Here is a 15,207-nt window from a genome sequence, read left to right as displayed (position 1 = left end):
CTGCATTGAAAATCGTATGCATTGAACTGTATATGCATGTTGAGGATCTTACTTGCCTTGAAATTGATAATGCAAGCTGGTATCAGATACTTAACCCATCTGAGCACAGAAAAGAATTTTTAGAGATACATGTGATAATAGGTAATCTTTAAACAAGAGTCTCTTGGATTTAAATACCCATGGATTATATGAGAGCCTAACCACCAATGATTTGGAAGACAAGGCATTAAAAAAGCAACCTGTATTAGTTCCTGTTATAATAATTTAAAAATGTGAATATCAAAATGCTCATTTCTCTCTCTTTCTTTTTTTAGCTGATATTCTGCCAAATTTTCTGTCTCTCACAGTGTTAGACCTTAATGACCAATACATTACTGATGAGGAAGTTTCCCAAGCCTTTGGTATGGTTTACAGTTTCATTCTATTTTTTTAAAATCAGAATGAATTATGTTGCCTAGGAATAATAATCATTTTCTAGGTATCAGTGCCTTACCAGTAGAGGAGATCGTTATTTAAGCAGGAGATTTGAAATCTTTAAGAGGTCTAGAACCAGCGGTTCAAATCTCACAAAGTGAACACACACCTGTAGCCTTCTGAAATACATGAATTGTTAAATGAAGCTCTCTCGGATGTCCTAACTTGGGGGGCTACATGTGTTCAGCAGCTTTGAGAATCAAGATATTCTTCGAGACTATTGCAAGTGGACTGCAAAGAAAAAATAAATGGGCTGCTGTCTATTTTTTATGTATAAAGGAGGCCTTGTTACTTAGGTTAACGCAAAATGTTAAAAAGATGGGAGAATGGAAGGATATCTATCTGGAAAGATGTGATAATGACAGCTCATGACTTTCTGAGGAGATAAGAAACAAGAAAACAAAAATTGATTAACTGAGAGAAGAAAAGACCAATATTGCTTTCTGTTTTTAATTCATATATAATTTCAACCTCCAACTTCTAGTTAATAGGTAAGACAAAGATTATTTTTGCTACGGATTTTAAACACCTAATCTTTTAGGGTATGAGAGCTCATCTCCAGGGAACACATTACCTGCAGATATTCTAAGGTCTGCAAGAGCAGGTTTTATTTCAGGAAACCCACAGAGGGAGGCAGCAGGAGCTGGGCAATAGCTGAGGTTTCAGAAGGGAGATAGTTTTGGGGAGAGAGCTCCCATCCATCTTTTCTGCTGGACTCCAGATCTCTACAAGAAGGAATGACCTCTCTTCACCCTTTAGCACACTCAGAAGGCACACTGGACCCCCTCACAAGTCTTAGTGCTAATAAATGGCTTCTAGGCACCCAAAAATCTTGACCCCCTCACAAAATGTCGGAGTGGAAATATTTTCCCTTTTCCACTGACAAGCCTTTCAAACAAGTGTAAAGGTGCTGAAGGGTTTGCTCAGGGCTTGCAAACCCAATCAGGGTGTTTGCACCATTGGGATGTGGATTTGCAGCAGGCTGTGCACAGATATAGCAGCTGAAGCTCGGAGCTGAAGGCTGCAGAATGCATGTATGCAATTGGACAGCTGCAACTCTGGGACGGGAAGCCCGGGGCTAAAAAGAGGAGAGAGTAGGTGAGGGTTGCAGGGGAGAAGGTCTGCTTCTGAGGTGGCTGCTAGCAGGACAGTTGCTTCTGAGAGGATGACTGGCAGAAGAATTGTTGCTGAGTGAGCTGCTACTGAGGGCAGAGGGAGCCATAAGCTATAGGGCCATGCAAAGCTTTGGTCACTGATTCAGTTTGGAGGAAATTCAGCTCGATTCACCAGCTGAATCTCTGCATCCGAATTGAATTAGGAGACCATTAATTTTTCCAGATTGAATTGGAAGCCTCCAATTAGATTCGGAGAGATTTGACAGTTTGGACACAGACACAACTTTGTATGTTTTTTCTACATACCTCAAGGTACCAGGTGGCTTGTGAACACTGCAATGGTAAGGTGGATGCACCGTCCCATGGGAGTATAGGGGGGTCCCTAGCGCATTTGGTGGTGGACCCAGAAATGGACCAGAAGCACTTGCGGCCCACTTCCATGTCAGTCCACTTCCGTGTCTGCCACGGAGCACATGGGGGACCTCCCCACACTCTCTGGCTCAGCAACTGGTGCCTCCTGGATCTAGGGGGGGCGTACCTGGGGGCCCGCTGTGGCCAATGGCTGAGCTGGGGGGATGTGGGGGAGGGCCCCCTATGGGCTCGGTGGCAGACCTGAAAGTGGACCAGAAGAGTACTTCTGGTCTGCCATCAAGCACATGGAGGGGGGAGGGGAGGGGAGGGGGAGCGACCGTGCTCCTGTAGGATGCTCCATCTGCCCCACCATCTCAGCGTTCACCAGGTGCACCTGGTACCTCAAGGTATGTAGAAAAAACATTTAAGACGGTCTGTAGCTGAAATCATTGATTCTCTGAATCTAATCTTCAGATTCAGCTGAATCCAATTGGGACAGCGATCCAAATCAGCAAATCAAATCACTGTTCTCCACATTGGGCCGAATCCAAATCTGAACTGAATACAGCCCACTTTGCACACCCCTAATAAGCTACTGAGTACCCAGGATCGCATGGTATCCTTTACTAAAGGAGCAGGGTTTGTGCAAACCAGTTCCTCTCCCCACTCCTCAGTTCCCTGGGTGCAGGGATTCACTGGTATGGAATCGGGGACGGGCTGCTCGAGAAAGTTCTCCGGGAAAACTCCAGCAGAGAGCTCAGTGAAGTACAGCCAAGAAGGGGCACTTCAGGTGCCAAACGCAGAGGAGCTGCTTTGGGGAAGCATTTGGCAATGGTGTGATTGTTTGCAGGCATCCAGGAAAAACTGGAGCAGCTGCACCTGAGGTCCTGACAGATAACAGCATCGCCACACCTCTTCTGAAGCAGAGCGAGCACAGCTCCACGGGTGCTCAACTGCAACCATCTCACAGTTGATTGCTTTGCTGGAGGCAGAGTGATTCTGTGGGGATCTAGCTGATTAGGTGTATATACCTGTTATAAGTTGCCTGAGTGCTAAATTTGATAATTCTTTTGCTATGTGATAAGTATTTGCTTCTAGTTGCTGGTATAGATTATTATCAAGCTCATTGAAAATAGTGTGTTTGCTATCTATGTGTTGTTGAATCTGTTAATTTCTCAGTTACTATTATCAGTATTATTGTAAATAGTCATTTAGTGTTTGGTCTGGTGTGGGGAGAACCACGGAAGAACACTGGACTGAGTGTTGGCTCCCAGTCTGTAGACAGAGTAGGAGTTGACTGAGACCTATTGGCACCCCAGGATCCCAAAAATTTGGATGTGGTTGCAGGTAGCTCTGCTGCTAGGGTTACACAAGCAAATCACATGATAGAGTAATCTCTGCAGTGGAAAGAACTAGAGAATTGAAAGGAAAAAATATTTTGAAAACCACTCACACTCCAACAATTTGTCATATATATATTTTACTTTGAAATGTTCCAGTGGATCTGGCCATTATCACTGTCCAATGCTAGCAAGAGTCCTTACAAATCTGAATTCTTGTCTATGCCTGTCTTCATCCAAGAGTGCAACACTTCTTCCATTTCTTCTTTCTACAGCATCTGCTTTAAGGTGTCTTGTAAATCTAGAAGAACTTTACCTCCCTGCTGTGTATGGAATAAAGCATGCAGCAAAGCTGATTGTTCAGCAGTGTTCACATCTGCCACTTCTCAGATGCTTCTCATTTCATCATTCTTTGAATGATGAGAGCCTACTGGAAATAGGTGAGTTATTTTAAAACAAACATTAATCCTATGAAATAGTTGTTTCTAGCAGGGGAGATGTTTCTGCGGGAGAACTTAATTTCCCTTACCCATGTAGCTACTTTTAAAACAATTACAAATTTAACCAGCTTCTTAAAAGATGCCATTTCTGCTCTGGCCTCCATGAAGCCAGTGTTGCTTCTTCTTACCTCACCTGAAATCCTAAACCCTGCACATCCTCATTTCTTGCTTTTTTTTTGCCCCTCTGAATTATTCCCCTTCTTCACTGCCTCTAGCTCAAGTATCTTGTCCTCACCTATAAGCCTTCCTAGCCACTTAGTCCAATGATTCCCCAAACAGCTTTTAAGTTGCTTGCAGGCAGGGAAGTGAACTAGTGTGGGAGATGACCTCCCTCTAGTCACTCAGAGGGTCATGTCTATCAAGACATCTGCAGAATATTAGTCAAATGACTTATAACATTAATCCCCTGTAAGTTATTTAATATCACAGCCAAACAAACTTCCTTGGGCTGTGGCCCCTTGAGTTGATTGCTGGTGTTCTAGAGGTAAAGTCCTTGGCTGTGTGCATTGAAAATGGATGCACTTTCTAGTTTAGATGATCAGTGAACCAAGTGTAAGTAAACTGCAGACTTCTTAAAGGACTTCCACACATTTTCTCACTCGCTGCAAAGAATAGCAAACCTTTCATGACCACATTGATACTAATTGTTTCCAAATTGTCCTTTCTTGTTTTGAATGTATTACTCAATCTGATAAACTCATGGAAATGTGCTTGGAAAGCTACAGTGATATGAATAAAAAGGAGTCATTCTCCTTCAGTCTCTGAGGGTGTAACTAGATGCCACCAAATGAAGTGAAGCAGCTATGCTGAGATGTATCCTGGCACAGCTGATCTGCTTCATTGGGTGAAATGCACATCGCCTGTTGTCCTACCCGTGATCTTGTGGGACAACAAGCAACATATTCCCTGATCCAGAGATAGGGTAATGAGCTGTTAACACATTGCAAAGTTTATTTGGTATATTTTATCTCTGATAGTAATAAGATTGCTTAATCGTGGTATGTTTGCATCCAAACAGCTAAATGCTATCAGGTTGAGTGTAGGATCATGCTTCACACCCTAAATAATAAATTTACAGTGTCATGTGCAAGGTTAAAACACAATGAATCTTTGCTTATATTTTTACTTGTTTTACAGCAGTCATTTTTTGTCCAAGATGTTTATTACACATTGATATTTATTATTTTTGTAGCCACGGTAACGTGCAATGGAGGTTTCCAAAAGCTTGAAAATCTTTCACTGAGTTCAAACCACAATGTAACAGAAGCTGGTTGGACAAACTTCTTCCAAATGCTGTCTCATATGCCCAGTTTAAAGGAATTAAACGTGAGTCGCATGTACACACAACAAATCAAATCACAAGCAACAACAGTGAAGTCATTTGTCCAGTGTGTGTCTAGGCTGCCCAGTCTTGTGTTCATTCAGTTTTATGGGTGGCTGCTTGATGCAGAAGACCTGAAAATGTTTGAGACTATGAAAGAACAGCACCCCCAATCCAAGCGTTTAAAATTAAGCTGGCAATGGATGTTGCCCTTCTCACCAATTTTACAAGAATGAAACATTTTTTCTGTATATTGGGTTTTTTTTTCAATTTCTTTAGAAAGAGGCACATAGCACAGCATCTTTGCATATTAAACCCTGGAATTTTAAGCTTCATATCTGCTTATATTAATTAATAGGAAACCCTTTTCACAGACTGGAGGGATTAATATAAGCCTTGTAAAGTACTTAGATGTCTGACTGACAAGTGTATTAAGCATAAGCTTGTCATAAATAGTACATTTTCATGATTAGTGTGCCTATCAGATGTTAACTCTTAACATTTTTATTGCCATGCAAGGAAGTATTTTTTGTAAATGGATGACATGCCATCTAGAATGACTCTGAATTAAAGGTAGTAATTTCAAAAAAGCCACTTAGTGGGCTCACTGAAAAAATGAAACTTTCATGAAATTAGTAGATGGGATTTATTAAGGCCTGCAAGAACAGTTAAGGAGGGGGGAGTTTCTTTCCCTGAAGATGTTGTAAGAGATGTGCCCGTATCCTAGACTGTAACTTTTCCTATTCTGGGGGACTACTACATAGTGACTTCAAATTCAGGATAATGTCCAGCTACTTGTTCCTGGCTAATACTGCCACTTAGTTCATGTTTTAATTTAAACTGTTGAAATAATGTATATAGAGACCTCTTCTGAACTTTATTTTTATTTTAAATGGGCTTTTAAGTATTTTTTCCTTTCTTAAGTAGGCAATTTCCAGACACACTGTGACCTTTCAACCAGTTTCAAAACATAACGGTTGTCAGAAGGCCAGGATTGCAGGGAAAGAGACACTTTGGCCCAGAATATCCAAATTTATTTTGAATTGTAGAAAACTAAGGCTGGAAGAGACTGAGAGGTGCACAATGAATCTTCACTGATTTTTTTTTTCCTCAGGTTTTTTAAATCATTTTCATATTTTTAAGCCACTTTTTGTATCTTACAATGCAATGTTACACAAGACTTTTTCACCAAAGGTGGTGGAGACCGTCAGTTTGGCTCTTTTCTTTTAGTATGCATTATGGACCTCTGATAAACACTTGACAATACTTCACCTTTGGCAAATATAGATGTATGCTAATACAATAACTAAGAATGCTTAAGAGTGATGTTCTAGTTGTGGTGATCCGGAAATTAAGGGAGGCAAGGCTTTACTGGACCAACTATGCAATTGGAATGAAGTTAGAAAAGCTTCTGAATGCAAGATATTCTTTGTCAGATCTCACTGACAAGGAATGTTTTGCATTCAAGTTTGTCTAACTTTATCCCAATTACGTGTTTTTTTTCAATAAAAGATATCACCCTTAGAAACCCTTACTACCTCACAATATTGTACTCATGTGTGGTCACTGCCAGTGTTCCCTCTAAGGTGTAGCAATCTGTGAGTGCACCAATTCAATCCATTCCCAAATTGGTCTGCCTCCCCCTTTCGGCCTGTGCTGCTTCAGTCCACCTTGCAATTGCTGTGTGTGTGCGCGTTTCCCCCCAACCCCCCACTGTGGCTGGCAGGTAGATGTGTGCTGGTCCCCCGTTTTTGCCCAGCATGATTTTTTACTGTGCGCAGCCACACACGCACGCAGCTTAGAGGGAACACTGGTCGCTGTACATTTTAACAGAGACCAAACATTTAACAAAATGCCTAAACTTGTGTTAATATCCCACACTTGCTTACCTACCAATGCAGTTGCCACGTACAAGACTTTGTTCCTCTCTTTACTCTACTAGATTGTATAACATTTCAACATTTTCTTAAAAAAGCTTTTATGGGTCACTTTCAGTATGTACTTAGTGTGCAACATGGAGTCTTTTTACAAACTGCTGGGTCACTGTGGGTTTTTTCAGACTGATGCTAGCCTTCTGATCTGATCCGCTTACACTTTCTAGAAATTATTTCACATACGATTTGCCTAATGAGATGAGATGAGATGCTGTGAAATGGATAGACTTATGAACTATAACGATGACAATTAAAACAAAAACCCCTTACATCTCAGATCAACATCTGTGGGGTAACTTAGTGTTCCCGAGTGAAAACAAGTTGAACTTTGTCCCATCTCCCAGCAGTTGAGCATCCACCTTGTGGGACTGCAGGACCTCAAGCATTTTGAAACGACTATTTTAACCATTTCCTCCACAATTCTGTCTGCTTTTTATTTACTGAGAAACATTCTAGCCTCTTGTTGTAGTCTATGATTTTTTTTAATGTAAGCATCTATGAAGTCATCACACAGGACAGATGCAGAAAGTAATATCCCCAATTTTCAGTAACCCTAAATGCTCTCTCAGAAGACAGACGATCCATGTATTACGTAGAATCCTAAATTAAGTATCAGCTGTGAACTAAGTTATGGTGGTCAAACTTCTATTTAAATGTTCAATTAATGGTTGCATTACCCGTGTTAAGAGAAGGGTTCACTATAACCACGTGTAAAACCAAGGAAATATTGTTGGCCTTGATGTTATGACTGATATTGCCAAACTCTGTAGGATTAAGTTCTTTAATGAAAATAAACGGATTATCTGGAATTGAATCTCTTCTTCTGTTCTCAGTGCAGATGTTCCCCCCATCTGTTTGAGTGGATTCCTTTGAAGAGGCTCAGGACCATGATTGCTTCCTTAGAGCCCTTAACTAAGTATTAAGGATTTAAAGAATAAAGCAGCCTCAACTATCACCAGTTTCTTATGGCCTTAGGCTGAGAACCCTGTAACAATTGCATCTCCTAAGGGGTTATTGCTTCTACACCAAAATTATTCATCAAGCAAAATAGATTTAGCACATTACTAAGGGCTGGCAGGGGAGCAAGGACTTTGTGGAGTCTGGGCTCTAAACCAAGCCTTCCTTTTTTAGTCTCAGACCATTTCAGTTCCTTTATCTACCCATCTATTCCCACAAACCTTCTTCTTCTCTACAGCAATACATTGCATGCTGTCCTTTTAATTAGGCAGGACAAGGTATTTTAAAGCCACAGATTGTGACAGTATTCTATATTTCCCTGAGGATATATAAACAAATATCAGACTGCAAGCTTAGCTGCTGTGTATGCTGCTATAGGATTGCCTAAGTCCCTGATGAGATGTTGGGAGACAAATTGAGAACTATAAACTGAGGATGAAAAATAAAACAGAAGACCCTTGTCCTTCACATCATAAAAATCAGTTCCCCTTCCACTCGTGGCTAGGCACCATCCCCTCTTTGAATAACAGAGCTACCTGCAAGGGCAATATGAAGTTCTAACTACATTTATCTTGTGCTCCTTTCCTGCAGGCTACAGTCTGATACAGGCTTCACAAGGTCATTCTTTCAGTAGTTATTTAAAGCAGGATTTGCTTTAAACCTCTCCAGACATGATACTGCCTGATAGTCATCGAGAGTGGAATCTGTGTTTAATCTGTTGAACCACTGCTTATGTCAGAGTAACTCGTTCCTCTGTGTATTGTCTAATGAGTCAGAGCCAATCTTCCATTACTGCCAATTCAGTCAGTTCTGTCTTATAATGGTATTACTGGTGATTAGATTAAGGCCACCCTGCCTCTTACATCCTCTGATATGGTGGTTGCAAAAGCTCCTAAGGCTGCTGCTATTTTGACACAAGAATGGAAAATATTCACCAAGAATAAGGCTGATGCAGTTATTTCTCAAAAAATCAGTGATTTCAGTATTATCACTTCTTACTTCAACTTGGGAAACTTGTACTGTTACTTGCTCAGAAAAATAATCCAACTACAAAAAGCCAAACCCAAGGATTTTAATTGGATCTGTTTAAGGTGCCTAAAGGGTGCATGTAACCGCCCGTGCCTGTCTGGTGCTCTCCACTTAGACTTTTTGGTTGCCACCATTGGTAGTCCTCCACATTTGCCCTACAGCTTACCCTAGGCTGCTGGGGACTACCTTCCAGTCCTGGTGTTGGACCAGAGCACGGGGCTTTTCTCTGTGTGTCGCTGCCCCAGGCACTAAATTAGCACTGGCATGTGCTTACAAAATGTGCCCACACCAGGCCAGCTTTTCTTCTTTGGCTTGCCCCTGGGCTCCAGCTGGCTGCAGCACAGGACACCATTGGGCTACAGGTAAGTTTCGCTGTGGGGCGCACCTGCTGCTGCCCTCCTGTTCCCGGGTCCCCAGGGGCTGCAGGCACTGGTAGCCGGCGGTGCAGCTATTTGGCTGCTGCCGCCATGTTCCTGCAGCTTGGCGTTCAGCAGGACCACTGGTATTTTTGGTGGCATGGGGCTTTTGCCATTGCCACAGGATCCCTGCAGCTTGGTTTTTCCCTTGCCCCTGCCACAGAGTGTAATACACTACAATCTTACAGTAATTATTTCTTTAAAATGTATACATGCCATCCAAAACATAGGGAAGAACAAGTTCAGTCCCTAGCTATTTTTATGTAATATAATCTTATTTATGGAAATGTAAAAAAAATCCCAAATTTGAAAAGTATGACTTTATTCAGAAACATCTGAAACAAGACACAGCACGAGTGAGCCTTCCCTTGCTTATCTGCCTTATGTTCAAAGTTCTAATCCTACCCATAACAACAGGTTATGAATGTGTCTGTATACCATTCTCAACCTGTCACTAACTGCCACAAGCAGTCAGTGTCATACATCCATCCCAGTAACATTACTGTACCTCTCACTTCTGTTCAGTACTTAAGATAATAACAAATTAAGTATTTAAAAATTTAAGATACCAGACAAAAAGGAAATACCTATGTTGATTTAATGTACTATAAGTGATCTGCAGAATATTTAATATCCAGACCACTGGTCTTCAACTGCTTAAATGGAGCAAGCAGCATTTTCTCCCTATCTTGTTGGCTTCCTTTAACAATTAATGAATGACTACTTTTAACACCCAGTTTGATCTCTCAGAGTAATAGTCAGAGGCAGCTCACTATTAGCAAAATGTAAGTTATTAGCTCCACTTTGATCTTCATTACCAGCCAACCGCACACACGATTTACCCCTCTCCGTGGGAGAGAACTGTACCTGCCTTCAAGAGAAAAACAAGAATTAGATTCTAAAGGCATAAGTGCATACACTAAAGTTGTTTTAAGATTAAACTTAAAGAATTAGACTTGTGACATCCAAAGTTTAACAAATAGATATTAAAATAAGTGTTAAGATGCAGGCAGCAAAATATGTTTGCATCATAGTGATATAATTTCAGATCAAAGCACAAGTAGGAAAGAAAAGAAACGAACCAAACCAAACAGAAAACTAAAGATTTAGAAGCCAGTGGTTAATCCTGTTTTGTAAACCAAGTATTATACATTCATGTTCCTATTCTATATGCATAGAGAAACAATTGCTTGTTTACACGAGTGTAAAAGCTTGGTTTTTAAACACATTTCGATCAACATGCCCTTTGTTTCCAAAAACAGTTGTCCTTCTTGATCACACAGTACTATATTGAACTCTGATTTCCCAGAGTGACAGAAGTTACTTTTAGTGACAGTAGCCACTAATCCGTTGTTTCTGGCCTGTGCAGCAAAGCACTTTCACAGCCTAATTTAAACTGGCACCAAGCAAACTAATGACAAGCACTAGCCTACGTGGTGACAAAAGCAGACAGAAATATGCTTAGAGGCCGCAGAACCCAACCATTAGTTGCCCAAATGCAAGCTGTAATTCCAAAAGGTGGTGGCTTAGTTTGGTGACTGTTATGCTCATGAGCTGCAAGATTTGATTTTAGCATAAATTTGTCATACTCACAATCCGTCAAAATAGCGATAGACAATCAATTATTTAGGGTTTGGGTGTCTATCCAAGGCAGATTCCATTCGGCTCTGTTTTAAACCCTGGGGACACAAGATAAGAAGAGTCTGTTAAAAGCTCATGTTCTAAAAAATACTGAAGCTGTATTCATTGGTGCAAAAAGTTTGGGCCATATCGTCTAATCTCTTAGCTACAGAGAGCAGCTTTTTTGCCTTTTGAGTACAAACAAGATTCTGTTGTAAAAAGAGAATTCAGGATGCAGCTCCAAACTAACTCCATACTTCAATATATGTTTAATACTTCTGGTATTGATGGTGAATTAAGGAAACATCTGAAACCCAGATTCAGTCCACCTCTGAATATTGTAACAGATTACTGAATAAAACTGTCATGTATTAGCATATTTGAAGGGTCAAATCCTTGCACTAAAAGAAAAAAGTAGGAAGGAGACCCTGTATGCCTTCATCGACTACTGGCATGGGCTCTCAATACATTACAACTGCCACATATCAGAAAAGATCTAGATCAGTGCATGCAGGTAGATTAAGGCCATTTCCAGACCTTAAACTTACTGTGCCAAGCAGCACTACCTTCAAAATATGGTGCCCAGTGTAGCTTCTGCCTTGGTATCATGCAGATATGCCTGCTCTGCATCCAGTCCTGGTAGTAATGTACTCTTGGAGTGTTTGAGAGCAGTACTGCTAGACTCAGCAATTTTACAGTCTAAATAAGACCCAAATCTGTTCTTCAATACTTATACCCACCAGTGCCTGGGAGTAGGAAGACTGTAGTTACAGAATCAAATATTGAACAAGCCCACGCTTACTCCATCCACACAGGCAGAGCTGAGTGGACTGATTTATTCTGCTACTCAGAAGACAAATACTAAAGCCCTACAAAATACCTCTAAAAGCAGGTTATCAAACATTAGAGTAAAAGTTCCAAAAGGACCCTCCTCTCTCTTTTCTTTAGCAAGATAAGCAGAACAAAGCTAGACGATATATGAAACATTTCAAACACAAGACATGTTACATACCAGATAGTAGCCAGTGTGATAACCACTCATATACCAGGCTATTAACATGCTTCCCAAAGCGTCATCATCTTCAGGGGAATCAGGACCCATAGGTGGTGGTGGAGGAATCAGCTAGAAGATTAACAAAAGAAAGTGTGAACGGACTTGACTTCGTGCATACTGGAGAAGGGAAGGAGAACAATTACTGTGAATTTCTGACAAATAACTAACACCTGAAGTGCATTCTGATATATGAGACTGAAGTAAGGTCTGGTGTTGTCATAAGACACTGCTTTCAAAAGAATGAATACTATTTTCCCCACATGTAGCTATGAAGATCAGTATGTCCATCAGGAGGTATTTTAAGGGAAACCTTTGTTTAATTCCTCATGACCCTGAATACCAACTTGTAAGCCATGATGCTGAAGGGGAATTGAAAACTATGCTTGGCTTATCTGGAACTTTGATATTGGACACATGAACACCTTAATAAGAACTTATTTCTACTTAAAAAGTGCATTTGTATTAGTTCAGGTGCCTAGAATAAAAAATTAGGGAGTCTACATATGAAAAATATCAGCTGAGACACCTGTATTTTACTGCTATTACTTACTGGTGGTCCAGGTGGGAATGGTGGAGGCCAGCCTGATAAAAAAGGCAGGGTTCCACTGGTTTTTGATCCAGGCTATATTGAAACAATAGAACAGAAAATAAAATTTGGAATGAAAGAAGAAACAGATTGTAGGTCTTAAAATTAATATTTCTTTTTAAGTCACAACATTAACTTAAGAAGCATAACAAGTTACAACAAATTAGCAAATCCACGATAGAAAAGTATGCAGCAATCGAGTTTCCTGATAACTTTCCCTGACTCAAGAAACACTAAACTGAGCAAAAAAAAAAAAACCCACAGAACAGGGTCTATAAATAAAGCTGCTCAAGATCAGCAATCTAAAATAAGATTAATGGTAATATTTTTAAAAGAATTTCAATTTAGGCACTTGAAAAATTTAAACTTTTATTATATTTAGCATTCCCACATACAGAAACCTGATCACATTTGATCTAAGATGAATGGTGGTAAAATTCACCTGTACATTTAAATACTAAATATGTACTTCACCACATACTGCTCTCTCTCATCTCTATTCCCGTAGTTCAAAATTAAGCAATGGGCTCTTAGATTATTCTGTCTAAAGAAATAACAAGATTTAGAAATCTTCCACATAAGTTGCAATATTCTGAAAATAAGCCAATTGGTTCTGCTCACATTATCATATTATATGGAATCTATACCAGTAACTGTTTCCCAAACATTTTATACCAACAGACCACTGGCAGCCCTTAAAATTTCTTGCATACCACCAAATCCCCTTATGTTTAACTCATAACAGGGTGCTCAGGGGATGCAGAGATGAGTTGCAAGATCACTTACACGACCCTACAGACCACAGTTTCCAGCCACTGATCCACATAAATGCTTCGGGGTCAAGTCATGGCCCCAGTGAAGTCAACAATAACATTCTAGTGGAATTCCATAGCATTTAAATTTTACCTCTGTTTACCACAGGCACAAGTTACACAATTCTGGCATTTATACTATTAAATCACCCACCGGGGAGGATACAATCTAAAATAAAAATTGTAAATTAAATTGATCTTTATGGTAAAACAAACCCAGAGTAACATAGAATGACAGGAAAACAATAGGGACGCACCAGTACATTGGTTGGCTATCAAATCAGCACTGAGAAGAGAAGAAATGGTATTATCAGCCATTGGCTTTTTTTTGTTTGCTTTAATCATTGTAGCTAATAGTTACAGCTGTGTACCCAGAGCACCCTGGCAAGCATAGTTCAGTTCCTGCATCCCACTGCCAGCCTGAGCCCACAGCAGACTACAGGTCCCAGCAAGCAGTGGGAGGGAGCACTGGGAGTGGTCACAGGATGCCATGCTCAGCAGCAATGGCACTGTTACTGGTTGCTGCTGCCATGGTAACACTGTGCATGCAGCAGGGGTCTGAGCGCCAAGGTTGCCATGGAGATGGGCCACATGCAGGTGGGGTATGGTGCCGCGCAAGGGACAGTCTGCTCTGCTGGGTACCAGGTGCCTTTGCAAAAGCTGCTTCTTTTTGGCAGCCATGGGAGCTCAGTGGCACAGGCCCTGCTGACACGGAAGCAGTGGCATGCTCTGGGGCTCCAAACGCGTTTAGCACCACTGTCTGTACAAGGATCTGCCCCAGCTGCCCAGGATGGCAGCACAAGCTGCACAAGAAGTGGGGTTGTGGGTAGGAGCTGTGGGTGAGTGTGCGACACGTGTGGGACGGCCAATATGGTCGGTTAATCATCAGATACTGGTATCGTCCAAGAATTTTTTTATTTTTTTTTTTAAATCGGTGCACCCCTAGACAATAAGACATTTACTTTTTCACCAGCCATTTGTAACTACAAAGTTCTCAGAACTGTAAGGAACCTACTCAAGTTCAGCAATGCTAGGCCCAAACTCCAAGGAAAGCAAAAGCATTTAAAAGTATTTCTTAACATTTTGTGAAAGGCTGCAATTTAGTATCCCAAGGAAAGCAGCAAACTGGACCTGCTTTCTTAGACTTGCAAACTACATCAAGCCTAGAAGATACTGCTGCAGATACCCATCACAGTTAGAACTATATGCTTACCCTTCCCAGGCTTGAAGCTGCAGGTGGCAGAGGGAAGTGGGAGTTCCAGGGAGAAGCTTTTGGCTTTGTGCAGTTGTGCTTGTTTCTGGGTGACTGGGAAGACTTTTCACTTTCATCTGTTGAATACAGAGTCTCATTTTCATTCTAGAAGAAAAAATTGTATTTTTATGAGAAGTCTGGCAACCAGTACCAACTTGTATCGACCACAAGTCCACAGCAAATATCAAACCAAATTCCAGTATGAAACCCTATCCTTAAAACAAACAAACAAACAAACAATCTTTTGTCCCATCTTCTTTCAACTTCATTTCTGCTCCCTCTTCTTCTTTGGTCTCTTTTCCCTACACCGGGCGAACTCAGGACTTTGAGTGGGAGGTCTGTAGTAGACTCCCACCGTTGTGTCCCCTGTGCCGTATTCCCCACGAATTTTTACCCAGAGGGTCTCTAGCTGTCCATGCTGGTCGCCAACATCAGCTTGCAGGGAC

General features: G+C 41.0%; 2 protein-coding genes across 2 annotated transcripts in view; one reads left to right on the top strand and one right to left on the bottom strand.

Annotated features, from left to right (window-relative positions):
- Positions 1 to 7,291, top strand: part of NAIP (NLR family apoptosis inhibitory protein) — a 37,486-nt gene extending 30,195 nt beyond the window's left edge. Inside the window, exons 12-14 of the mRNA XM_019532283.1 lie at positions 315 to 401; positions 3,556 to 3,720; positions 4,973 to 7,291. Coding sequence (XP_019387828.1) covers positions 315 to 401; positions 3,556 to 3,720; positions 4,973 to 5,337 — 617 coding nt within the window. The 3' untranslated portion in view covers positions 5,338 to 7,291. The remainder of the gene's footprint in view (positions 1 to 314; positions 402 to 3,555; positions 3,721 to 4,972) is intronic.
- A 2,451-nt stretch (positions 7,292 to 9,742) lies between these two features.
- Positions 9,743 to 15,207, bottom strand: part of LOC109308052 (survival of motor neuron protein-like) — a 9,593-nt gene continuing 4,128 nt past the window's right edge. The window contains exons 5-9 of the mRNA XM_019532285.1: positions 14,723 to 14,866; positions 12,662 to 12,733; positions 12,070 to 12,180; positions 11,031 to 11,116; positions 9,743 to 10,308 (exon numbers count right to left, since the gene is read on the bottom strand). Coding sequence (XP_019387830.1) covers positions 11,060 to 11,116; positions 12,070 to 12,180; positions 12,662 to 12,733; positions 14,723 to 14,866 — 384 coding nt within the window. The 3' untranslated portion in view covers positions 9,743 to 10,308; positions 11,031 to 11,059. The remainder of the gene's footprint in view (positions 10,309 to 11,030; positions 11,117 to 12,069; positions 12,181 to 12,661; positions 12,734 to 14,722; positions 14,867 to 15,207) is intronic.

Source organism: Crocodylus porosus, unplaced genomic scaffold, assembly GCF_001723895.1.
Source record: "Crocodylus porosus isolate Cpor-Errol unplaced genomic scaffold, CroPor_comp1, whole genome shotgun sequence".
Taxonomy (NCBI): domain Eukaryota; kingdom Metazoa; phylum Chordata; order Crocodylia; family Crocodylidae; genus Crocodylus; species Crocodylus porosus.
Note: the sequence above shows the minus strand (reverse complement) of the source record. Positions and strands in the feature narration are given on the sequence as shown.